The sequence below is a fragment of the Ostrinia furnacalis genome, unplaced genomic scaffold (genome assembly GCF_004193835.3).
Source record: "Ostrinia furnacalis isolate ACB-3 unplaced genomic scaffold, ASM419383v2 OfSCF6946, whole genome shotgun sequence".
In the NCBI taxonomy this organism is placed as follows: Eukaryota; Metazoa; Arthropoda; class Insecta; order Lepidoptera; family Crambidae; genus Ostrinia; species Ostrinia furnacalis.
In genome coordinates this window covers 282,739-310,010 of record NW_021137185.1, presented here as the reverse complement: position 1 = coordinate 310,010, position 27,272 = coordinate 282,739, and the positions used below count along the sequence as shown (strand labels likewise).

General features: G+C 40.4%; 1 protein-coding gene and 1 non-coding gene across 6 annotated transcripts in view; one reads left to right on the top strand and one right to left on the bottom strand.

The window, feature by feature from the left end:
• Positions 1 to 806: 806 nt before the first annotated feature.
• The window catches only part of Pdp1 (PAR bZIP family member Pdp1), a 158,072-nt gene continuing 131,606 nt past the window's right edge, over positions 807 to 27,272 (bottom strand). The window contains exons 1-5 of one of the 5 annotated variants that reach the window (XM_028318649.1): positions 18,912 to 19,132; positions 3,860 to 3,996; positions 3,395 to 3,602; positions 2,931 to 3,043; positions 807 to 1,082 (exon numbers count right to left, since the gene is read on the bottom strand). In XM_028318649.1, coding sequence (XP_028174450.1) covers positions 888 to 1,082; positions 2,931 to 3,043; positions 3,395 to 3,602; positions 3,860 to 3,996; positions 18,912 to 19,092 — 834 coding nt within the window. In that variant the 5' untranslated portion in view covers positions 19,093 to 19,132 and the 3' untranslated portion in view covers positions 807 to 887. Of the gene's footprint in view, positions 1,083 to 2,930; positions 3,044 to 3,394; positions 3,603 to 3,859; positions 3,997 to 18,911; positions 19,133 to 27,272 lie in introns of those variants that run through there. The other 4 variants (XM_028318650.1, XM_028318651.1, XM_028318647.1 and 1 more) reach the window with 4 other exon arrangements.
• TRNAL-CAG (transfer RNA leucine (anticodon CAG)) lies at positions 23,097 to 23,168 on the top strand. The gene has a single exon. It is a non-coding gene; the product is annotated as a tRNA-Leu (tRNA).

Sequence of the window (27,272 nt, the reverse complement as noted above, 5' to 3'; positions counted from 1 at the left end):
AGATCGGCATTTCTTCAGGATCTTGTTGTTTAATCAATGAAATTATGTCTTCTAATTCACGTTGAGATTTGCCTTCCCTTTTTCGCTTCACTTGCCTTTTCGATGTCTTTACTGATGTAAACAATAGATTTTTTGCTGCACTTATGTCTTCTGGCTTAAAAGCAGTAATACACAATCTAATCATTGCATCTTCGTCCATCACATCACACTTGTTCTGTATAAATGCCAGAACCTCGCTAATTACTAGGTTACAGTTCGCGCACTTTAACATTTTAGAGGTCGTTGAACCGTCCATTTCGAACGCTCTAACGAACGTTCGGTGTACGCTCGCTACGAAGCGCCGTCCACGACTCCTCGATATGGCTCGATATCGTTCAAACGCTTAACGTTTGACGATTTGACCAGCGATACTTAGGCATAAATATGGTTTGTAAAGGTTTTCCATTGGAGGAACGTTTGATTTCACACACTGCACACAATTTAATGTATATTTCAGTAAAAATTTTTACACAAAGTGAAGTGCCCGAAGACAGCGCCACCATCGGCGCGAAATGCAAACGGTTTCACGATCTGCCCAGTTCTATATTTGGGAATATCGACAAATACGCGGTACATTGTTTTCGTCGACCTGCTCGACTTTTTACTGGGCACATTGACATCGCGACAATGGCCGGCAAAATCATGAAGGGCCGGCGTATCCCGATGTGCACGGATCACCATGTGACTAATGGAATTCAACGATAGAAGTTAGAAGAACTCATTATTTAGTCATGATATAAAGCTCTAATCGCATCTTTTTAGAGTTCCCAAAGAGTAAAAACGCGGGCCTATTACTATTACTCGATTTGTCTAATGTTGTATAGATACCCTACGTACGCGAGTCCGACTCACACATGTGGGTAGTTAATACTTGGAAGCCGTGTGAAAAGATGACCATTACTGACCTCCTTCTCGAGATAGCCAGCCCGCAGCGCGATCTGGTTCTCCTTCATGCGGCGCGCGTCGCGGGAGCGCTTGGCGGCCATGTTGTTCTTCCGCCGGCGCGCCCAGTACTTGTCATCCTTCAGGTCGTCGGGCACGAACTGCCGGCGACGTCGATATGGGTTAGCACGCCGCCACACACTCAAACCACCCTTCACCCACCAATAAATACAACAGCGTGTTACGGCTCGCGGGGAACAGACTAAACAGTGAAGCACGTCTTACGTGGATCCCCTCTGGTTCACCTGTATCTTAACAGTATCATTCGACTTAAGTTCTTCGTAGTGTTCAAGTTTAACAATAAAGGTTTACTTGCATTTTAAAAAGCTGAAGGTTTTAGTAGAAAATCACGTATTTTGAAGTAGGTAATACAAACCTTTTAATATTTTATCATGTGAATTTTATTTAGAAAAGAAAGATTTATATATTTTTTTAAGAATTACATTAATTGCAACCTTTATTGCATAAATTCCACTTACTATTTAGTCTTTTCCCATTTGAACTTAATAATTATTATGTACATTTAAAAGTCCGATAGATTTGTGAACCTTCCCATTTTATGTGAAAAAATAAAAAACTCCACAACCAAAAACTTTATAAAGTGCGGTATGTGCTCGAGTATGTTCGTTGGTAGTATAGGTATGTATAAAATAACTATCTACTCATACGCCTCGAGCACAAACCGCGCCCGAGCGGAGCAGCTGCGAGTGACAGAGTCCCGATTATTGTCTGCAATTGTAAGTTTGGACGACAGAAAATTATTATCATTTCAACCTGTAGGAATGAATATCATTTATGAGGGTACAATTTGTCCGCTCTAATAGGCTTATTAAACTAGCATGTTATCGCAGCTGAGAGCGGGAATAGTTGTCATGAACAATGTTCATAGCTATCACTCGCAGCCCTCGGCCTCAGCTCGGCCCCCTCGGTCCACGACTGGTTCCTCCGCGGCGAACCAGCGATGGTTCGGACAAAGGTGGTCAGTGAGAGGTGCCTAGAGATAGATTCATGTCAAACTACATAAGAACAACCATATTCCGAGAGCGCAGTAAAATTTAAAAAACATTTGCAAATCTGAAATAATTGTAATATTATTAATTAAAACAATACGCGCGCTCGTTATGTGTAGCAAAAAGCAGTTTGAAAACTTCATAAATTACCTATGAAGTTTACAAAATGTAATTTGCTGTTTAATAGGTTGTCATATTATTCGGTTAGTCTAATGATAAAGCGTTAATAGAGCTCATGGGAGAGGATGGGAGCAAGGATGCAACTGGTGCAATGTATTCTACCTTCTGACGAAAACCAGGTCTTTAATGCATTTGGCACTACCTGCGTCCAGTATATTCCAAACGGTGTTTTAATTAAAGATTTTTGTTGAGATCAAGAAAAGTAGTGTCCTTTCAAAGCAGTTACAGGTTGGTTTTCATCCGATTACAAAGTGTATATTTAGCTTTTCCGACTACTTCCTCGGCGTTTAGTAAAGTAGGCCTCTGATGTACTATGGCATAGTGTAGACTCATCGTAATCCATGCGAGTCTGATTTTTTGTAAAGGAGTTCAGCTATCTTTATGTCGTTCACAAACTTTCGCGTCTAGAGCAAAATTATATAAGACTTATAAAATCGCCAAAAAATCTTGAAACGAGAAATTACTAGATAATGTTATATAACATTGTAAAAATAATATTAATTTCTTTTACTGGAGTAGTTTTTCGTGAACAAATTCAGCATTGAGTAATCAAGGCTAAATGTTTAGTTTATAATTTTTCATAGCTTAAGTCATCATCATTACATAAAGCGCATCATTTTGTGATGGATCCCTACAGATAGAAGTGACGACAGTAAAGTGCGTTCGTTAGTGTGTGTGCCGTGCGAGTGAGGGCAGGGGTGAGGGTCCGCTCCCCGCAGGCGGGTGGCGCATGCCGCTAGGAATGATCAGCGCACTAACTTCATTTACCTGTTTCCGGGACTTCTTGATCATGGGCTGCGGCTTCAGCTCCTCGTCGGAGAAGGCGCGCGTCCGGGGGTCGAAGTCGCGGCCTGACGATGCCATGGAGAATGCTGAAATCATCGAGGCGGGACTGGTTAGTATTTAGTATTTGTATAGCACGAAAAGTCAACAAGCAGGCTAATTCAACGAACAGAACTTTAGATTTATTGTGAAAATTTAAATTATACACAAAGAAAGATTGTCAATTTATATCAGCTGCATTAAGCAATTACATTTGCATAGGTACATATGTACCTAGGTACCCCAGAGATAAAGATATCGTCCACTTGGAAATAATTAAGATTGATAGAGAAAATGATTAAAGATCGTATGAAGACCGAACTTTTGACAGTTGAAATTGAGACAACGATCACATACGCTGCAAGCGGTGAGTAGGAAGTTTAAGAAGAGAGTATACTGACTGGAGTCGGCAGGCGACAGCGGCGGGTTGATGGTGTCGGGGCTCATGCAGTCGGAGGGCGAGGGCGAGCGCTCGCGCTTGGTGACGGGCGCCGGCAGCCCCAGCGCCAGCCCCGCGCCCGCGCCGAAGCCGCCGCCGCCCAGGTGCGCGCCGCCCAGCCCCTCGCCCGGCATGCCATTCTCCGACAGGAACTCGTCTAGGTCCACGTACTGCAACACACGCACCCGCGTCACACTCGGCACCCTGCGCGCGCACGCGCAAGGCACACTCGCGCAGCGTCACATCGTCGCGCTTCGCCAATTCGCTTCCGCAAATAAACATCTAATCTATTAATTAAATATAATCAGCGTTCAAGCAGGGTCGGGATGGCAGAAGCGACTCTATTACCTAGTGCGGGCGGCGGTGGTTAGGAAGCCGAAAGACGCACACAGAACACGCAGTAGGTAATAAAGTGGCGATTACTGACTTCGTGTACCTTGAGATCGGGGTCGTAGGGCAACGTCTTGTCCCATAGGTTGGGGCCCAGGAAGGCAGCTTGCGCCTCCCAGAGCTCGTTGTCTTCCTTCTTGTCTTCGAGCGCATCCTTACTGTTGACGGACTTGCCTGCAACAAGAAGCCTGACCGTGAGCGTCGCTGCGGGCGCGCCCACGCCAGGACGACACCAACCAGCGCGCTCGTTGATGCGTCCTGGAGCGAGGCCCGCGACCGCCGCCGCGTCTTAGCCTACGGGACGCGCTGCCCGAGCGCACAGCAAGGGATGCGCCACTTCGAGCACTCAATCAATATTGCACGCGTATCATTTACCATAAGAGAGTTGTTACACATAAAATCAATATAAAGTTATCATAATACTACAGTCGCTGTGCCAAATTCATAAGCAATTAACGAATGTCAAATATATTCGCGATAGCAGCATAAGAAATATGTAAGTAAATTAATACATACATAAAACTCATGGTTATCATGTTACACACAATTGTATGGAATGCATAACTATATAGGTATGTCAACAAAATAATCTGTACACGAAAAACACGTCACAAACGCTACTTTTTTGTGTGAATATTCTACTTTTTTACAATTATTACGTTGTGAGGATACTCATAGAGATAGATAGAAATTGGCAAGGCAATTCATTGAGTGCATAGAGATTTCATATTATACATGATGACTATTGGTTGAGACTTTGAGGTAGTTACCGCGAGCGTTAACTTAGCCCGATGTTTAGCTACCGACAGCTAACTTCGGGATTAATTTCCGATGTGTGTAAATACAAATGAACGGGACGAGATCCACTATTCCCATTTCAAATATGAAGTAATTTGCACTTCAAAGTAGTCGACGCCAACAATGGAATAAGTTCGCGATTTGTTGGTCAACACAGAAGGTGTTGCGTGAAGTGACGTCACAAGTGACAGGTACCCGCGGGCGCAGCCGTGCTACGCGAGCGCTCCATGCGCACGCAGCACGCTACGACAGCGCTACGGAGGCCGACGCTACGATTCCCGAACTACGCCCGCTACGCTACGAATCCCTATGCTACGAAGTCCCGTTACAACACAAACACAACACCCGTTAACCGTTTAGTAAAAAAAAATAGTTCAAAATGTATCATCATTGTTAAATGTAAAACCGGATTAAATCAGGTAGGCTTTGTGATTGCCATGGTAACACAACTTCTGGACTCCTAGTTCCATACTTTGAAACGACGACACGCACTCATATGAATGAATCTTTTAAACGCTTTTGATTTAGTTATTTTTGCACTTATTCAATACCAGAGTGGGATAAGGCATTGGTTGGACTCGCGTTAATAATCTTTTTGTCTAAATTTTTGTAACAACTCTAAGGTGGGTGAGATAGTTGTAGTGCTGTGCTAGTAATATTGCTGAGCTTTATGTTTTTTTTTTCGTAATTGAAATGTTTCTGAATGTTGGCAATTTGGAATCTGTAAACATTTGAGCGAAAATATGATACATACAAATAACAATAAAATCTATTAGAAAATGTGACAGAGGATAAGTGGCTCTCGCAGAGAGGGCGGGCGCGGAGGGGGCATGGGGGGAGGGGGGCGCTCACGCGGCGCCGCACGGGGCGCCCTCGGGCGGCCGCCACGTGACGCGCGGCGATTAGAAGCCTCCCGCGCGCCGCCAAATCTAAACTCGACGTTCATCCACGACTACCTGCTCTATGTTTTTCAAATAGCTAGCACCGTAATACAACTACTTTCACTTTCTAGCGTGTGCATTTCTGTGAGGCCGCTATGTAAACAGTCAGATAACAGTAGTGATCGCGTCATTAACAGCTTCCATTGTATTACAGAATAAGTTTTGCTGTAATAAATTCAATAAAAATACGAGTACATAGGTAGGTACAAGCGAATAATGACTTTTAAGATTATTTAACTTTTTTTTATTTAACTTTAACTGTCATGTTTTGAGATTGGCAATAAACGCGGCAAGCGTGTCGTGAGTGTCGCTAATTATCGCAACGTTTGAGGCGGTCCAAGGCGAGCCGGCGCATTAGCATAGCACGCGCCGGCGCAGCCTCTGTCTCATTCACCACTTATTAAATTACCTTACATTTCTGGCCTTAAGTATTCATTCATTGAGTAAATTTTAGGCAGAAATGCTGGTCCCAAAAAGGCAAGTAAAATATTTTACAACTAAAAGTACCTAACTTAAGAAAAAATACACCAGTGATTTAATTCGCACCAGTACATTTTTTTTTGTAACGTTTATTGTGTATAAGTGGGATCTTGGGAAAACTATAGGTTATGAAGTGATGTCGAATGTAAACGATAATCAGTAGAAACAATAACGGCCGTGGGAACCGATGCGTCTTGCGCGTTGAGTTTCCTCGTGAAAAAGCTGAGTGTGCGCGGGCGCAGCAGGGCGGGTGGCGCGGGGCGCGGGGTCAGGAAGCGGGAAGTAACCCAGTTGTCGGTTACGTGCGCCGCCACGCTTTCCTCACCGTTCCGCGCGCCGCCACACGCACGTTGCACAACGCTGCGACTACCCGCGTCGGATGCCGGTCGCATCGCTTATGACTGTCAGGTGTCCAGCGCTGGACGCGGCGGGGAGAGCGCTCTCACTCAGAGAAAGTGCGCACGCTGGGCTCTCCAATGACGACATCGCGCCTAACATTATGCACAAGTGATCGCGATCGTAAGATCGGGCGCGACCGCTTCCTGCGCGCGCGCACGCGTCTTGCGCTCGACGGCTCCGCGGCATCGCGAGCGAGTGGCGGACTGCAGGTTGATGCAATAACATATGTTGGAACAATTGATGACAATAACATACAATTTATAACATACCTCGCGCATTTCATAATAGCTTTGACATTGACCATAAAGTGCACAGTATGGATGCTACCGAGGAGCAAATCTGATTTGTTCTACTACATAATTATACTCTATTTTTTGTCCTCAGTTATTATAAGATAGAATATAAGTATATTCATAGAATTTGACGTTAAAAATTAATCTCAGTCAGTAAATATTTTATTTAGTTACCTAATGTCATTTTTGTAATGTTTCCTTTATACTTTTCTTATGACGCAAATACACTAAGTATACCTACATATAACGGGAAATTGATCGAGACTTATAGTGTAAACATGTACTTCGGTTAGATTTTGTGTGCGGGCTCGTTCTAGTCTCGGTCAATTTCCCGCATAGTGTACTTGCGTCATTAATAATTATCCAGATAGGCACTTGCAAAAAAAATGAGTGGTTTACGTCAGAACATATTTTAATTACTTTGTTTTATTATTACTGTGTTTGCCAGTAGTGTATGTATTTATTTATCAGTCAACAATAAATTCATTAGATAATAAGTCGAATACCATCAATTTTAATATAGTTATTAAAATGGATTAAAAAAGTACTGCTGGAAACTGTACATTTAATCCGTACGATTATTAAACTGTGAATTTTTCACCGGTCTCGGCTCGGGCGCTTAAGAAAGTAAAACCAGCGAGTGCATCTCATAATGAGCGCGGTTCAGCTCGGTAATACCTAGTAACAGTCCCTGACCTATTCGCTCCGAGAGAAAGTGTCCGAATGCGCGGCGCGGGGCGCGAGGCTGCTCTGACGCACGACTCTCACTTTCTTTGGCAGGCGGTAGAAAGTGACGGCTCCCAAAATGCTCTCGTGATAATGGTTTGCCAAAATTGCAAATCTAGCGAGATCTCTTATCATTCGATGAAAGACTTCATGCATCGCGTTTCTGAGCTCTAAAGGTTGCAGGGGTGGACGGGTTTTCAGTCTCTACTTATGCTTAAATAATGCGGTATTTATGAATACGGTAGAGCAGTACCTAATAGATAAGACCTTCTTCTTGAAAACCTTTGAAAATTGAGAAAAGCTGGGTCATTATGTTTTTCCAACAAATGAAATAAACAGTCTTAAAGTGTGCTTAGAACCGTCGTTAGCTACGAGCGCGGCGGTGTGCTGTGATCGGAATGCTGCGCAGGCGCTGGTGGAAAGCGCGTTGCGCAACTCGTTCGCTTCCTACTCGGGAAATATAGGTGAGGAGTGTAGCGGGGGTGAGGCGGGGCGCGGGGCGAGCGGGAAGTGCTGCGTTGCGCAATGGAGAAAGCAAACGTTTTCCGGCGACGAGCGATCATTTTCGTAAACGTGTGAATTGAGCGAAAGCGCACAAGAAAGCAGATAGTGCTCGGAGGACCTGATGTGACCCATTAACCCATCACTGCGTTCTTAATGTTTCAGAGGAGTGCCTGCATTTTTGATCAAGGCAGAAAAAGTGGGCGGGAGGGCCACGAGCACGTGACCGGCGCGGCGCCCTCTCCAAGGATGATCCGCACGGATATAATTAGTTGAATATTATTAACTGAAATCGTTTCAGGTTTGGAAAATTGGTTAATCTGAACTTGATTAAGAGGTTACATTATTTGACATTTATATTAAATATGTATTTTATAAAGATGATAATAAAATTATATTGGTAGATTTATGTACGAGTAATCTGGAACACATAGCGTTTGATCTAGTTATTAATATAATAGGCATTGCTCAGGTTTATGTCTGTAGGTAACATTAGTTGACTGTTGTTATTCCTGAATAAATCAAATAAAATCAAGAAGTTCTGCGCATATTAGAATCATTGTTATATCTATTAGCATTGGTCATGTTTAAGTATTAGGGGGGAGGGGGGCTCCGCCGCTTATCACCCGAGTCACGTTTGCAGGCGTATGCTGGAGTACGCACACCGACCAGAGTTGTAACTGTCCCTGTGTAAGTGATACACACTGATCAATTTTGCAACCAATTGATATTTTATTTAAAATATAATAGTTTTTTAACCGACAACAAAAGTTAATAATAGCTTATAGATCACGTGTACATCCGAGTCGAATTACTTGTAAATAAGTACAACAACGGTGAAGAAACAAAATAATATGCATTAAATAATTATACATATTGTTTTGCGTGTTAACGTTACAACGTTAATAACGTACACAAAACAAAAACATCACAAAATATGCAATTAAATTTTACAATATTGCAAGTAGAAAGAATGTAAAGTTATCTGCTTAACATATTAGGTATGTAACAAGAAAAAACTTTCCGTCAGTGCGTAACATACAAACAGATTGGAAAAAAAGGGTAGGGCACATTAATGAGTATGTTTACAAAGACACAAACGAGTGGCTCTATCACAAGAGGTCTAGGTGAGCTTGATTAATCTAAATAAAATAGGATAGAGGTTAACAAACAAGAACTTAACTTCCTATCATGTTTTTTGTTTGGATGATGTTTCACTTGGTTGTTTTCGACAGAAATTTTGCAACATAACATAAAACTATTTAATTTTTATTTCAATAACTAATAGTAGGTGTTAGAATTACTTAAAATTTAACATACATTTTTGCAGCTACTTCTAACTGACAAAATCAGGGTGTGAGCGTTTACAGATCTAGATCTTCACCCGCACAACCAATTATGTACCCAAGTGAAATATACGAAATAATAAAAACAAAATAAATGACGGCCCTCTATCGTACTCGTAAAACAAGTCGCGTCTTACTTGAGAACGAGTAACATGTATGTATTTGGGAAGCGAACAGAAAGTCGCGCGCACTCGTACGGGCTCCGGCCTATATTGAGTTTCAGCCGAATGCTGCAGGCGCCGCGCTGCATGCCGCTCGCGGAAACCGCGAAAGTGCCACAAGTCAAGTTAATTACAGTTTTGGTTTTTAAATTGCGAGTTAGCGTCGTTTGTGAACAATTAATATTATATTAGAGCATTTTACTATTCAAGTCACTTGATGGGAGGGTCGAGGTGAGTGAGGCGATCAGCTGTGTGGCGGGAGTGCGCCCGCGCCGCGCACACGTCATCGGAAAGTAAAAGTCGGAAGGTGTCGGCGCGGCGCGGGGGGCGGGGCGCGCGGGAGGGGACCGCGGAAGCCCGCCGGAAGATTACTTTTACTCTCGCCGGCGGCCACAGAGCCTGCGCGTGCGATTACGCGCCGGCAATATACTCACACCCACATTATTCTTTATTCTAATGATCGTTGCAGCGAATACAAAGGTCCATAAGATAAGAATGCATCATGATTATCGCTTAAACTATACTACCTATTTATTTATTATTGCAATGAATGATGTAGCTCTAATCTACGTGGTTGTTTTCCTGTTATTTACTCGTAGCTATACAGTCTGTAGTATTGTTCTTATGCTGTATTCGAGGCAACCAGTTTTATAGTTAGTAGGGTTACCAAACTGAAAATTAATTTAAGTAAGGGTTGGTACTTGGTACTTGATAGTCTGCTTAAATAGAAACGAGCATTCAAAATTTTGTGAAATTGCTATTGGTTGGCAAATTCTGTCGGCGAGAGACACTTGAGTTTCAATAATTTTATTTAGACAACATAGACTGATTTCATAATTAATTAGTAAGGTAGGTATTAATTATTTTAAGTATTATTAGCACATTTACACCACATAGGAAGGTTTTGACATAACTAACAGGTAGAGAAGCCGCTATTACGTAGTTGTTAGATCTAATAGTCTAATACTAATTAATTTATCATTCTCTATGCATGAAAAATAGTCGAATAACTCACTATTTGACCTACAAAAAAGGAATAGCAAAAAATTATTTACAGATTATCAGGTAATTATTCACTCAGCTCACGGGTCAAAAGTGGCCCGGTCCTTTATAAGGCTAGCGTGGGTAGGCCGTTTTAAGCGCAAAATAATCGACAAAAGTGAAAGTCGTGCACATGCTGGATCTAGTCTCTGACTATATCATGGGATGTAGCCAGACACCATCCCCAGTCTGTGCAACAGTGCACAGGAGCTATTGCAGTTATTGAAGAATATATTGGATGATTATTAATACTACGCTTTTAGTGGTAGTCGTAGTTTAACTACCAACAATTGACCCGACCGATGAACTTTCTATCGCCTAGACAACTAACGTGTGACATAACGTCTTATCAATGCATGTTTACCTACCAATTTTTATCGTTTTGTTCCAAAGATTGGCCTTTTTCTAATTGAAACATTGTCGAAAGAATTAATTCGATAGTTTAAAAACTGTGGACTTTCGCCAACGAACAAACGCTCCATACAAAACGTAATGATTTTTTTATGACGTTAAGCGGTGAGTATAGAATAAAATAGAATAGTTTTTATTTGAAAAAAACCTACGAGTACATACAGAAAGAGATACACACACAAGTGGACAGATAGCTGCTTATGCCCCTCTGACAAAAAGGCACCCGCTCAGCATACATCAAGACCGCGCCAGGGCTTGCCTCGAAACTGATTTTCAGCGGGGGCCCTCTGTTGTCACGGCGCTCCCCTGCTGACGGAGATGCAAGAGGAGAAAGGATACCACAAGTCCGGCAGCAGGGAGAACGCAGCAGGGGGTGCAATGTAGTACAGGAAGAGAAAGAGAAAACAAGTCAAACATAAATAACAATTTTAGATTTGATGCATCGCGAAAGGTATCAATTCAGCAGCTATAATATTTCTTTTTTTGAAAATGATTTTGGAATCATTTATAAAGGTTTTGTGTGGCCTATTTGATAGATTTTTGTTTTTTTTATTTGATACTTTGGAAATTGATTTGCCAAAAACAAACATAGTATTTGTCAGTCTTTATGTTCATTCGTTTAATCATTCATGAAGCATAGATTCACAAAACCGAGTATTGTCTCCTCCTAGACAACGTTGGAAAAACACAATTCAGTTTAGCCGAGAGTAAATTCAAAGAGTAAAGTTATTCCTGTACTAGTTATTCGTATAACTCTATGTTTGGTCGAATCGGGCCTAACTTTAACGATAACCGGTGTTTTTTGTATGGAGTTTGACAGCTTTTTGACGTTTGTAAAAGTTAAAGTAAGATGGTGCAACTCAGCCTAAATGTCAATTTAGGGTGTGTTCAATGCTTTTTAACTTTTTGTATTATGATTTTAAATGTTACATTTTTCGCGTTCCTATTCATCCAAAATAGTTATGTACCACTTATAATAAGGCCTTTAAAGATTTTTGATTAGAACAATTTCAAGTAGGTAGTCACAAAAATGTTTCATACATTTTGGTCAACCTGTATTGAATTTTTGTATTATAAGTATACTATACAGCTGATTTTTGTGATTTCAGAGCTGTTGGTCCCATAGTGAAAGTTGTTTATATTCATGGGTAAAACAACTTGCTTGCTTCGGCAAACAAATAATGGACTTTTCCATTTGCAAACAACAGGACAAAATAATATAAAATTATATTCTCAGTGAAAATTGTGGTATTCAACGGGCGTCAATGCCGGCAACGGAAGGGCCGTACCAGTCGAATCGGACTCGAGCGCCGGCGCGGGCAAATCTTGCGCAGTCATCTCGCGGGTTTATTGTTTGTTAAAAGTAAAAGTGTCCGGTTCTCGCACGCGGAAGAAAGCACGGGGGGCGGGGCGCGGGCGGGGGTGCGCGGGCGCAGGCCGCGCGGGGCGAGGAGAAAGCCGCGAAAAGGTCGCCGCTTTTTTCCCAAATATTCGGAGTGAAAGTGGCAAGCTCGAATTGGTCAGAAGGAACACCTCAGACGCCACAGCTCGGCCGTCCATCACAAAACAAAACGGATCGAAATTGAACCCATTTTATGTCAATGCTAGAGATCTTTTATCGATTTATATATTTAAGTTTTAAGGTACCTATGTGCTTCGATCGATCTGTAAGAAATAAATCACGGATGTTCTTGGCCCCTTAGGTGACCAATAAAGTGTATGAACCTTAAATATACTCGTGCATAAAGGTTCGCAACAATGAATACCTACTTGGTAGATATTACCTAGCTAGGTATGCATTTACTATTCATAAGTATCTTTCAAAGTGGATAATGTTTTATGTTCATCATAGTAGGTAGGTACAAGATGTAGTTTGCAGTAAATAAATGGTTTTATATGTATTATAATATCGGAACAAGTTATTAATAATCTCGTTTATTAGGATTACCTTGGCCATCCAGGGCCATCCTTTAGGCCTTAGGGCACCCATCCCCGACGGCAGCGCTACGTGAAATATTTATTATTGTAAATATAATAGCTGTGTTTTATATTGTGTAGGCTTCAAAATTTAGGTAGGTACTTATTTGGTAGTTTTATGTTCTAATGTTAATTAAGTTTATGTACATATCAATAAGATATTATCTATACTTCTCGTATATCTCATAAAGTTTTAAATGCTGTACTATTATTTTAGTTTCTACTTTAAAACTTGACACATAAGTAGATATGGATAACTAATAAATATTTTATTGGATTGAACAGGAAATTTTAATAATTTTCAATAAACAATGAATGTTAATAATATAAGCAAGTGGACTCGAAGTAGTCTTTATTCGCAGTAGTCGAGTAATTTAGTAGAGTGACTTGCCTTTAGTAACCACGCTACTCACTAGGTACTAACAAAACCCGTTCGCACTTTGGTCGAGTTCAGTTTACAAGACGTAATTAGTGGTCTTTATAATGAACTCGACTAAATCTCCTGGTTCGGACTCGTTTAGCCGGCGATCGAGTGAGCAGGGACGCGTGGTGGGGGGTGCTACTCGACTGTCAAAACAAAGCAAATAGATTGGCCGGACTAAATAATTTAGTAACCTAATCGACTACATTTTATGGTGTGCTTTTAGCTTGGTCCACGGGCCAAGTCGCTTGATTGAATTTTTAAATATTTTTTCTTCCAGCAACTGGGCCCACCTTCAATGTTTTTATTCCTGGCTACTAAATTACTCAACTAGTGTGAACAAGGCTTGAAGCCGCTAGTCGAGTAATTTAGTTGAGTACTTAACTACTCGCCACTGACCAAAAAGCCACACTTTTGATAGAGTACAATAAAAGGTGATAATGTTTTGTATGAACTGACTAAATCGACAGGTTCGGACTTATTCCCCCTTATCAATAGTTTTTGTGCCAAATAAATAGGAAAAAAAAATATTGCACCCGGGATGAACACTGGATTAAAATGATATTTCAAGTTCAAATAGGGTGTAACTTTGATCAGTAAGTCGGATTTAGTCGGTGAGCTGGAGAGCACGGACACGTGATTGGGGGTGCTACTCGCCTTTCAAAATGTGTATTGTTTCTGTCTACTATAATTGCACTAAAGTACCTAAATAAAATAATATCTTTACGTATTTTATAAATTAAACTGCTTGTGACTGTGCCTTACTAGTTGTTGCACATCGCGTTCGATAATAATGTATGTTTAATTTTTATTTGTTTAGTATTAATATGTGGACAGTATGTTGACTAAATATTTAACCTTAATACATAAGCCTACATTATTTTGTTATAGTTACAGTACTTACAGTATGTAGTTGTTTGCTATCCCAAATTAAGAGAAAAAAAAATAGAACACCATCGTGTTCTATTTTCTAGTAAGCTAATGCATTGATTAGCTCGACTAAATTATTTTAGTAGTGACCTTGACAAATTTTTTGGTGTTCGGACATGTTTAGCTACAAAATTACTCGCCACTCGGTTAGCCCGAACAAGTCTTTAATGCAAGTAATCTTCCAAAGGAAGAAACCAAAAACAAACCGCAGCCGCACCGTATCGCGCCGCGACCGATCGACCCCACTCGACTCTTCACTACAACTGTACTGTTTATACATCGTTTGAATTTGTAAAAATGATTGAAATGATGAAGAATTATTGTTTAAAGCAAACATAAGCCTAACAAAACATTAAGGCTTTGTTGCACCATCTTACTTTAACTTTGACAAACGTCAAAAATCAGTCCAAAAATATCAATCATTGTATTTGTCCTGATAAAAAAGTATTGTAAACCAGTCATTGCCGTTGCCACTGGAGGTGGAGAGTAGGTGCCTACATTGACACTAAATTTTTCCATGTTAAGTAAGTGTAAATGGTTTAGGCTTGAAATATCGGCTCGTTACCGCTATCGTTTTACTTTCCATCATCAGCGCTTAATAACTTGAAAGAATACAACTGTTGTCCATCATACCTAGAATATTTTAAGAATATTCTCAAACTCTTAAGCGTTAAGGAGTTCTACTTTTGAACACCATCTCATCACCATACGATGGCGACTACCTGATGCAACAACTTAAATAACGTAAGAAACTATTGTATTGTACGTATTTATACTTATTATTCAAAGAAATTTTCTTCAACTCCTAAGCGTTTAGGAGTTTTATACCTTCCATATTACCTCATCAACATGAGACGATGACTACAAAACTTGAATAACTTAAGAAAAATATGAAAGACAACACGTGCCTATAAAATTTGAGGGTTTTCCTCGATTTCCCTAGGATCTCATCATCAGACCCTGACTTGGTGACTATGGGACCACCCTCAGATCACTATGATCTGAGGGACCACCTCAGAAGTGTAATATTAGTCCACAATAAAACTAACGGAGTAATTGGTGAACATATAGAAAAAAATGACACATCAGTCGAACACAGAATCTCCTCCTTTTCTGAAGTCGGTTAATACCGGTTATCTTTATCTTACGGTCAAAGTTAGGTGGTGCAACTCAGCTTAATGGTAAGTCAAATTCGCTACTTTATAGTAAAAGTCCTCACGAAGGGGACGTAAATACACGAATAAGACGCCAAACATGAAATACGAAATCACATATAAAATATTATGTTAATTCAAAAAACGGCGATACCTACATATTAAAGAAGATACGAACGAACATTCAAAGTTATTTCTGGGCTTACAATAAGTTAAAAGTAATGTTTTATTAAGTTAATTCATAAGAAAAAAAAACAGTAAGAACTATTGAATAAAATGAAGTGTGTTTAGAGCTGCTGAGTGTTTTAGTGGAAAATTCTTCTGAGCCCTTTCGCTTCGAGACACAGTACACTATACTCGTGACTCGGCGCGAGTGGGCTCCCCGCTACGCTGTCAAGCGTCAACGTTTCAGTCATAACTCCTGTTCCAGTATCTATTAGAGAAGTTTTAATTACTTTAATATTCGCTAATTTTGTTATTGTTGTAAAACTTAATGTAAAGTAGGTATTCAGTTTTACCAGCTAATCGAATATTGTTTACATATATTTGTGAATAATTAGCTACTTGCGGGTCATGAGATATCACCACTGATGGCACTGGTAAACTTTACGAATATTCAAGTATTGTTTCCTAGTATCAAATGAAATTGGAAACTAAAAAGAGAACCCGTACCCATATTACTATACATATTATGCTCACTACTATTAATTAATTACTTATAAAAGTTCAAGCCCAACGGATGCATCTTCTGTTTGAAAATACCTATTTATGCTATTACTAGATTGATTACTAGCGGCCGCCCGCGACTTCGTACGCGTGGACCCCGTTTTACCCCCTTAGGGGTGGAGTTTCATAAAATCCTTTCTTAGCGGATGCCTACGTCATAACATCTACCTGCATGCCAAATTTCAGCCCGATCCGTCCTGTGGTTTGGGCTGTGCGTTGATAGATCACTATGTCAGTCAGTCAGTCACCTTTGAGTTATAATATATTATATGTATTTAGGCTGAGTTGCACCATCTTACTTTAACTTTGACAAACGTCAAAAATCAGTCAAATTCCATACAAAAAGCACCGAACAATGTCATTGTTACGGTTAAAATAAGATGGTGCAACTCAGCCTTAGAGATTTGTTAATCAACTGCTCGCAGAAAATATATTGTAGGTACACAGTTTCTAGTCAGGCTGTCTGCCACACTCGCGATGTCCTCTAATTGTTTATATTTATTTATCCTAATAATTATATTTCAGCAAGTTGCCAATGCAAGTAATCTCGCCCAGGTAGTTGTTCGTACGGACGATGGCACATGAATTTCTGTAGTTTGTACTTTGTAGTTGAAATCAATCAATAAGGATAGATTTTGCAACAAATATGTGTATAATTTTAGATGCTGTCAAGTGTAGGTATCTATTGCATTTCAATTTCAAGAACCCTTTGTCAAATCTATGAACTAAGTCCTTAAGGTATCATAGAAACGTCTCAAGGACTCCTCACATTAGAAAGATATTTTAAAACAAGGAATATTTCTATTAACTTTCTCTTATTTTGCTCTTTCTACTAGTTTCATAATTCAATTATTTAAGCTATAATAATATTTCCTAGCCTTTGCAGCAGCGGAAGGAAATTATAGTTCATGAGATCAAGGAACCGTCTCTGTAAGACATTTAATTATAAACTGCCCGCATTTAATAAGATGACTTTTTAGTTCAAAACTGAGGGTAAAACTTATTTCAGTTGATTCTGTTTACGAATCGGAAACAAACCTCCCCCAATATGTGCTGTTATTTTGCAGGCAAGTTTGTTGATTTGCTAGTAGAGGAGCCGCCCGGGAGAGCGGCGGGCGGTGGGAGCAAACGTCGCGATCGTCGCATCTCGCCGATAACCCGCGATAGTGATCGCAGCGAGTGTCCCGCGTTAGAAAGGCCCGCGCCCGCGCCGCTTCCGGCTCGCCGCGGAAGCCATCGGAACTGCGCACACTCCGCTGCGCACACTGCGCGCTTCGGTGGACCATGTACTGCGCACATTTGATACTACTGGTATTCAAATGACATAGCGTCATAAGGAGACAACGTAGCGTAGTAAAACTAGTAGCGAATTCTATACTTGGTCTTTAACATTTTAAACTAAACAGCTCAGCACAACTGAAACGGAGAAAAAGGGCGGAAAAGCAGTTGCGAAATCTGATTGGGCCATGTAGTGTCTTCGAGGAAAGGTTAAAGAGGAAGATACTTTTTGAGAGTTTTGTCAATTTCAAAAGATAACGAACCCGTCTCCATATTCATAAGTAAGATATATAGGGGGGGATGCAGTCAGACTTCCCGAAGAGCGATTCCTTCGCTCGGGCCCTCCCCGTGAATAGTGGCAGAAGCCGTGAAACGAATTACTTCACCATGATGACAAACCGAAGTCTAAACCGAAGTAAGATAGAACTTTTTATAACTAATATTCATCATGCTCCAGGAACGAAAAACTTGACTTTGAGATCTGATCTCTATGAGAGCAATAAAGCTTATAAAATTCTAAATACTCGTATATAAATCCAAAGCGTAAGACACATAAGCTTGAAAAATAAAATTGAAGTCTCATAAAAGTTATTGGATCTGAGCTATACACTTTTTATCAATATCCGTGAATAAAAGAATCCTTTCCGTCGAGTGCCGGCATAATAGGAGTGAAGCCGGCAATAACAAACTTGCCGGGGAAAATGTACTCGGGCACGTTACACAACGCGACGCAGAGCAGAGCGCAGGTGCTCGGGCGCGCCTTTGTGCGGCCCGCGCCGCTCAGCGCGCCTCAGAGGGCACTGCAGCACTGCTGAACATAGACAGCGTCTAACGCGCACATCGACAGATGAACATTTAACGAACACAAGCAAAATGAGAACGATTGAAAACATCAATAACCTGATACGAACAGACATGACATTTCTTGAAATTGTCGGAAATGCATCCGTATGATTTGTTATTGCAACTTGTTTCAGGTCATAAGTCACTGTGTCTATACAATATATAAATATTTTATAACTTAGCGGTGATGAATTAAGCATTCACATTGTACGGTATTTAGCGGACAAGACTAATAGCATTAAGGAGGGAATTAGCCGGTGCCGTCCGGCGGCTCCTCGCGCGGCGGAGCGGGGCTTCCTCCGCTTCCGAGCTAATCGCGTTTGCGGCGCCTTCCGACCAGCGCAGCGCACGCGGCCGACTATCGACACAGTCTCTCATACAACAACAATCAGCTGTTCTTGTATTCACACCGTGACGTCTTGAGATTACTTCCCTTTGGAATGAACACTACGTTCCACAACCAGCCTCGAGACTGTGCAAACTTGCCGAACGGTCGGAACTGCAGGCGAGAGGGCGCAGGGTTCCGGGCGAGTGAAAGTCCCAAATCACCGAAACAAAGAGCTCTCGATCGACCGAAAAGTTCGGTCCGATATCGGGCGGCGCTCGCGCACTTTCTCTTTTCTTCGTCGAGAAAGTGCGCGGGCGCAGGCGACGGCGACTGACCGTTGACGAAGACGTGCTGCCTCCAGATGTGGTACTGGTTCCAGCGGTCGTCCTCCTGCGCGTGCGGGTGCTGCAGCTGCGGCAGCGAGGGCAGCGGCGGCGGCGGCGCCGGCGGCAGCAGCTGCGGCGGCGGCGCCGGCGGCCCGAGCGGCGGGATCGGTTGGTGCTGCTGGTAGTCCATGGCGCGGTCAGAGCTCACTCATCGCGGCCGAGCGGCGCGCGGCGTGCGTGCGCGGGCTCGTNTCTTTATTTTCTTCCATCATACACAAGAATACGCGTGCGTGAGTCAATGTTCGTTCGTATGTGAGGCCTTGTCGAATAGTATCCTGTAGGTGGGCCATCGTGCGTGTTTTCTTTTCGATGTAAACTCGCGGAGATGAACAGGCCTGATAGAACATCTATTTATCGCTCTGTCGCGGCGTCACAGTCGCGGCGCCACTGTCGCTATAGACGCTCGCTTCGAAAGGCTACCTTAAAGTAAGAAAGTAAGATGGTGCGACCCAGCCAAATTATTGTCAAGAACATTGAAAACTTATCTTCAGAGACCGGAGTTTGTCAAATAAATCACATTTGAAAGCGCTAGTGGCATACCTGAGAGCAAAGATCATATTGCAGATTGCCCGGGCCCTCGTATATCATATCCAGCGGATATAATTTATCTGCAACATGATAACTGGGTGGGGGCGAGTCGTATATCACCCCTTAGTTAGGTTAGCTTGTGGGATTTTGTTGTGATAATCAGTATGTGAACTTAACACGTTCACTATCTGTGCGAGCGGTAGTGCGCTAATACTGTCGCATCTTTCGTCTTATTTGTAGTAAGTACATGTGCTATAAAGCGTTTTTAGTTCTTCAAAAATGCATTACTTTGGTTATTTAATTTTATGGTACAGAGAATGATTGTTTTTATCTACCAAATCGACTAACACCTTCAAACTATTTTTAGCTTATGTCCTGAAATGTAACCATGGTTTGTGCCATGGTTATGTGTGTACGAAATGAGGTCAAGGGTAAACTCAACTCATGGACGTGTTAAGACATAAAGGCTGAGTTGCACCACCTAACTTTAACCGTTACTATAACGATAACCGATGAATTTTATATGGAGTTTGACAGATTTTTGACGTTTGTCAAAGTCTAAGTAAGATGGTGCAACGCAGCCTTAGTTTAGTAAGTATATATATTATTAGATATACCATTAATTTCATTACTTAAGGTAATAATTTAGGTAAATAAGGTAATTTTATATAACTCTATTATGAAAGTTAAGAAACAAGTTCACAAACTTACAATCAGACTTCAAAACTACCAATGGCTTGTGATATAGTTGAATGAAACCAATAAAATGACCTCTGATACTGATTCTAGCCAGTTACCTATATCTTTACAAAACTGGTAAATACAATGGAGTATTTTTACAAAAGTACCTAAGTTAAAAGTTATTTCAATTCTTAAGATCTAATGACCTCTGAGAGAATTGAGTGTCCACTATGACCACTCAACCACAAAGGTTGGAATTTAAATAAGTTTTTCATATTATACCTTTTTCAACCCCAAAAGTATTTATTGAAAATTAAACCTAAAGGTAATGAGATAACGTTTAATATTACGGTCACGTTTGAAAAACTGTAAATCCATTAACTAAATCCTTATAAAAAGGGTCCAGAAAAATCTCATGGTCAGTTAAATATAAGCGGCGTAGCCCAAAATTAAATTAGCTTTTAAAGGAATCTGCGTTACAATTTAGATCTTATCGGTAAGACATAAGGTCTGGAATGTGAGTAAATGTATACTATAGTTTGGTTTAGCAATCGTTTACAGAGTGGCGGACGGAGCTTAGCGCGGCGCGTGATGTGAAGTACATATAGAACTTTTATAAGCTTTTTCCCAAGGTTTATTTTATTTCAATTAATATAATTAATATTTCAAGCTCGCTACCAACCGTGCGATGTGGAAATCATTGGGGGAGGCCTATGTTCAGCAGTGGACGTCCTGTGGCTGAAATGATGATGATGATGATGATGATGAATATTTCAAGGTTTACTTATTTAATTTTTTTCGTAACTAATTTAATTTTAATAGATAAACACATTGTGTGCTAAACGTAACTGTTAATTTAATAAAGTACCGCTTTCAAACAATAAACACGCCAAATACATACAATTCATACAAAACAGAAAATAGTAATAAAATAAATTTAAAATCAAGTAATTTAGCAAGGTTCTGGAGTGGAGGCACAAAGTGGAACGACGATCTCATAAAGATAGCAGGAAGGCGCTGGATGCAGGCCGCCACCAACCGGCCATTGTGGAAATCATTGGGGGATGCCTATGTTCAGCACTTGACGTCCTATGGCTGAAATGATGATGAAAGTTAAAATCAATTAAAAAAAAGAAGAGGAACAATAATATTATATTACTTTGTGGAATGATGAATGATGATGATGTTGGCTTAGTTATGCACTAATTTTTATGTTCATTATCCACATTTTTAAATAACGTAGATTCTACCCCGCTATATGCCGCACTATCAAACCCACCTTACGCGGACACAGGACGCTATGTCCGACGTCCGTGGACGGAGCCCATTTTACACTACATTAATTTTTGGGATCAGAACCCAAACCCAGCAAAAATAGGCCTAACATAATTATAAAACTTGCAGGATCCTGCGGTCCGAAACAAAAACAGTAAAAAGCAGAAAGTTTGGAGGTTTGGAGTTTTCGACCCTGACTTGATCAGTTGTTCTTATTTTTATGAAGTTTCCCAGTTACTGAGTTTGTGATGTTGGGAATGGACCCGTGAATGTGTTCGCATGTGTACGTGAAAACAAGATAATATTATATCGCTGTGTGGGTGCCGTATCATTATATGCCGTAAAACATGGAAAAAAGATTGTTTTTCTAATTTAAGGTTAGAGATTTTTACTAACTATCCTTCTTATTGTTTTTAGTAATCCAGCTAGGAGTGTGTATTGTTATTATTTATTAAATAATTCTTCACCACCAGCACCTGTTTGTCAAATAGGCAAATAACGTCTACGAATGAACTGAAAGTGTAATATTAGGTGTTTGTTAGTTCCTATTTTACGCGTCTTGAACTAGAAATAAAAAAAATAAAAATAGGCTAACGATGTGACATAGGCAGCATAGTTAGCTTTTGTTTATTAAACTTTACTTACTGCAAGATTCATTTCAGGTCGTACGACCGCACCTACGTATACGTCATTGTATGTACTTTGTACTCCGCATTTTCTAAGGCTGAGTTGCACCACCTAACTTTGACCGTAACTATTACGGTAACCGATGTTTTTTGTAAGGAGTTTGACACATTTTTGACGTTTGTCAAAGTAAGATGGTGCAACCCAGCCTAAGAATGAAGTAATAGCAGGCCTGTTCATCTCCGCGAGTTTACATCGAAAACAAAACACGCACGATGGCCCACCTGCAGGATACTATTCGACAAGGCCTCACATTCGAGCAAACATTGACTCACGCACGCGTATTCTTGTGTATGATGGAAGAAAATAAAGAAAATGGTGTACTAAATACTGTGCAGTATTTAACTGCCTAAATAATAATAAAAACACAGAATGTACTTTTTTAAGTTGCCTCAAGACACTGAGAGGTAAATAAGTAGTTAACATTATTCATGATAATTCATGCTAAATTATGTATTTTCTCCGCCATTTTCCGCAGTTTGGCACCTCACGTCACATCATTTTACCGAAGTCAGCCCTATAGCTTCAGCGCAGTGCCGATCACTGAAGTTTGTCAACAAAAGTGTGCTTGACTCTTGAGACAGGTTAAATTACACCATATTGTTAATGAAATTGAGCATGCATTTTTTTAAATACCTTCGCGAAGTAAAACTTCTGTACGTAGTACTTATTATTATTCTGTGGTAATAGTAGAAAAAAATGTCCAACTACTATCTGACAGCTATGTAACTATCAAATATTAGCGTAAGATAGTACAGTTAGTGAAAAAGTAAAGATACGTAAACTTTATCTTCGGATACGTCAGAGAACCGTGATCGTGACGTATCAACCGGTTTTTCCCGACTGGTTTTTGCCTTCATACCTTCAGCGCTTTCGGTTTAGCGTTTAAGTTAGTCTGTGCCTGAAGTATGAGAGCGGCCCGGGAGGGGTGACATTGACATTTATGACGTGACAAAGCATATAACCGCCTCTGTGGTCTAGTGGTAAGACAACCTGCTTCAGACGCAGAGGTCCCGGGTTCGATTCCCAGTGGAGGCAGATTTTTCTGTTCGGTTTGGTTGGTGGCAGGGCTTGTTCTAAGTCCGCCTGGCTAGCTACCACCGTTTTACCTAAGTCTGTCGCCATAACAACAATATTAACAGCATTGTTGTTTTCCGGCAGTTTGAGGTAAGATAGCCAGTTACGTGGTTGAGGATTCCGGGTGAAGCTCGCTTCCACTTTCGGCCTGATCATCACTTACCATCAGGTGAGCAGGCCAAGAGCTTCTTCGGTGTGGATAAAAAAAAATCTGAAGGAAATCTGAAGTCTCGCTGACGTTTGACGTTACAAAAACACCCTGGCTTGCCACTTCCATACCTCAGGCACTGACTAAGTTAAGTGCTACCTACCTAACCTATACAATACAGGGTGGAATTTTGTAAAGCCACCTGGAGGGAAAGTACTCTTAAAATTGTAGATAGAATTTTTTTCTCAATGAAAACATTATTTTATTTTTGAAAAGAAAGAGAAATGCATTCAAAGATTTCCAAAAATTTGCTTGCCACACCCGGAAATCGAACCAACTAAAATCTGATAAAAATTACACCCCTGTATTTTTATTGCATCGATCGTTAGGGTTAAGTATAAGGATGAAATGTCCTAACAAACTTGATAAATCAAATGAAAGGAAAACCATGAAACCTTAAATTATTTTAATTATGTAGAGAAAATTGTATGGTATGGTTAGTGAATTTTCGAAAAATTTTCGAAAATCTTTGAATGCAGTTTTCTCTCTTTTCAAAAATAAAGGAATGTTTTCTTTCAGTAAAATTTTCTATCTACAGTATTATGAGTACTTTCCCTCCAGGTGGCATAACAAAATTCCACCCTGAATAAAATGCGCTTTACTTTTTTACTCCGGCGAAATACTGCACCGTAACCTAGCCTCGGCAGAGCCGGATAAATAACGGACCCTGACCGAGTCGTTTGGCCTAAATTCCTATCTGCTTGCGCAACGGGAGAGAGGAGAAAGCGGGCGGAAGAGAGTGCAAAAGCGATTTTGTATTCTTCTTGATTCGATTCTTTTTTCAAGAAGACTCTTTTGATCGGAGATGAATAAAAGACCACAGTAAAAAAATTTGAAAAAAAATCTAGAACACTGAGGTAAATGTATTCATATAGCATTTATAATGCTGCAATGTCCTAGAATAGTAAATTTTTAGCTACTGAATTAATATTAAAATTCTTTAAGTATATAAGATAGGCTCCTTTTAAGGCACTTACTAACTTATACAGTGTGAGTCACGTTTTTGAGATTTTTTTTTAATTTTTTATCGAATTTTTTTTCTTCCAATTACTTATTGTAAAGAAAACGTAATAACTTTTAAACTAAGCGGTATATCCTTATAAAATAAAAACAGTAATAATGCTAAATAACGGGCAATACTAAAAAAATACATAAAATACACAAAAAAGGCCAACAAATAATAAAAAATTATACTTTTTGAAAAAAATCTGCTTTAAAATTTGTGTTTTTTTTGGTTATTTGATATATTTCTCCAAAAAATGCCCCTATAACAGGTGGTTTTTATTACTTTGTATTATTCTCTATCGTATTATCTTTGTAAAACCAAAAATCGCATGTCTCTATCCCTATCACAACATTTGCTATGATCGTTTGAACAAAGGCCTGCCACAACATTATTCTCCGCTACAGTTAGAAACAATTTTAATTTTAACTTAAATGCTTATTTTACATCGAAATCTTTTGTTTTTATTTGAAATCTAACTTGTCTATATCAAAATAACAAATCTAGAGCCATTTTCAGTTTCGTTGTTAACGAAGCGTTGAATGGCGCGCCCGGAGAGGCTTAGTTCAAACGATCATTGCAAACGTTGTGATAGGGATAGAGACATGCAATTTTTGGTTTTACGAAGGTAATACGATAGAGAATAAAACAAAGTAATAAAAACCACTGTAACAACGTCANCTCCCTCCCACCGCCCCACCGCCGCCCCACCGGCGCCCCACCGGCGCCCCACCAGCGCCCCGCCGGCGCCCCACCAGCGCCGCCGCCGCCGTCGCCCTCGCCACCACCAGCGCCGCGGCCGCACCGCTTCCTTCCTCACGCACGGCACAGTTTTTAATTGCAGTGACATAATTGCGATGCGCGATCACTCTCCTCGCCGATAACTGATTACTGGTCGCGACGTGTTATGTACATACGAGCACGTGTCACTTCGCATGTAAACACAACGCGCCGGTGCCCACCACGAAACATGCTTTCAGATTCTCTTGTAACATGAAGTACGTCACTTTTGGCTAGCGAATATGAACGTAATGGAAGGAATGCTAGACAATGTGCTAATTCCGAAGTAATAATAATAATATATAATATAATAATAGTCAAGAGATGGTGTTAATAATTATTGAAATTTATTTAAGCAGGTACATGAATTCTTTAAATGGACATCTTCAATTAATTTGCTATCGTAATGCGTTGAACTCTTCTGTAGGGAGGACGATCGTCTTTGTGTTACCTACGATTTTTTTAGTTTAAACATTAATCAAGTAACCTCAGGTTATAATAATATAGAATAATCAAAATAAATAAGAAAAAGTTCTAGTGTCGTTTCTTTCTCTCTGATGTTCTCTCTCATTAATAAGTAGTCAACGAGGAGAAAATTACGCGTCGTAACTTAAAGCTCATTCAGAGCTTACTCAACAGACATTTTAAATAAAATATTCATTGAAAATACGAATGACAATATCTAGATTAAACATAATTATGTGAGCCTAAGACTTCAGACCTAGAATTGTTTACTTACAGTAGGCATTCGGCCTGTTCGTTTAAAATTTCAATTGACTGGCCTAATACTGCATAGGAGCTAACGGTTGGTGGACCTGATGGTTGGCTCTCTACTTGAATTTTCCAGCAAATCAATGCACACATCTATGGAAATTTCCTGTAAATTGTAGAGTCATCATAATTTTCTAATCGGTATGTTGCGATTAGCAGCAGATGTTGTTGTTGGCGCGGGCGCACAATGGTGTGGCCGCGGGCCCAGCTGCGCCTGACTCACGCAAATCGACCACCACGAGTCGCCGCTGCTTATGCATCTGGAGACTTGCTCTTTCAAACAAACTTTGTTCGGTTTTCCAACAGGCTTAAAGCTGATAAGATATTATCCCAGGTGCAGGAAAAAAAATTATATTTCGTATGATTACTAATTTACTGTTTAGTTTATATTATGTTTATTTGTTATGTCACAAACTGATTTGAATTATAATTGGAACTATTTCTCATTCTTAAGCCTATGGACACATAACAAAAGAATGTGTGTCCTGATAAATCAGTTTCTGATGATTTTTATTATTATGAATCTACTACTCGTATTCTGTTTATTTCTTGGAATATCGCTAAATATTTCAAATGATTGTAAGATTGGGAAGCAGAGGTTGTAAAGCACCGCTCCCATGCCCGGGATATGAGTTCAGGAAGGAAACTAACTTCCTAGTGAGCGTAGAGTCCCTCATCCCTAAGACATAGATGCCCGTTTTCACCTTCAATCCCTATTTTTAAGTGATCCTTATGAAAACAAAAATCCTGTTATGTGTTACCATGGGGGTCCCTTAAAAAGTAAATGAGGATTGATTGTGAAAACGGGCATGAGTCCCTAGAGCCCTAGCTCTAACTAACAATAGATACTTAGATATAAAAGCGTGTGACAGGAAGCTGCGCCGAGGTTGCCCAGGGCATAGTGTTAGGACGGCTGGCGGGCGGTACACGGTGCCAGCGCGGCAGGCTCGCCGGACTGATCATAGCGACAGATAAGGAACCTTGGTCGCAGCGGCGGCACGCACTTGGCAAATTTTTGTTAGCGTGTCATCGGTGTAGAGTGTATAGTGCCGTGCACCGTCGGGTGCATAGAGGGTTCATGGGCCGGCTGGCTGACATGTAGGTCGCGGTCGATGCTGACAGTGCAGCAGGATGTCCGCTCCTACATGATTGTTTTTATTTTATCTTTAAGAATAATACAGTTATGTATTTCGTATTAATAACTTAAGTCATGATCTGTTTATTAATATTTGGGAAACAAACAATTATTTTCATTTCAATAATGTCTTTAAGAAGTAATTTCTGAAACTACTGGTGCGAATCT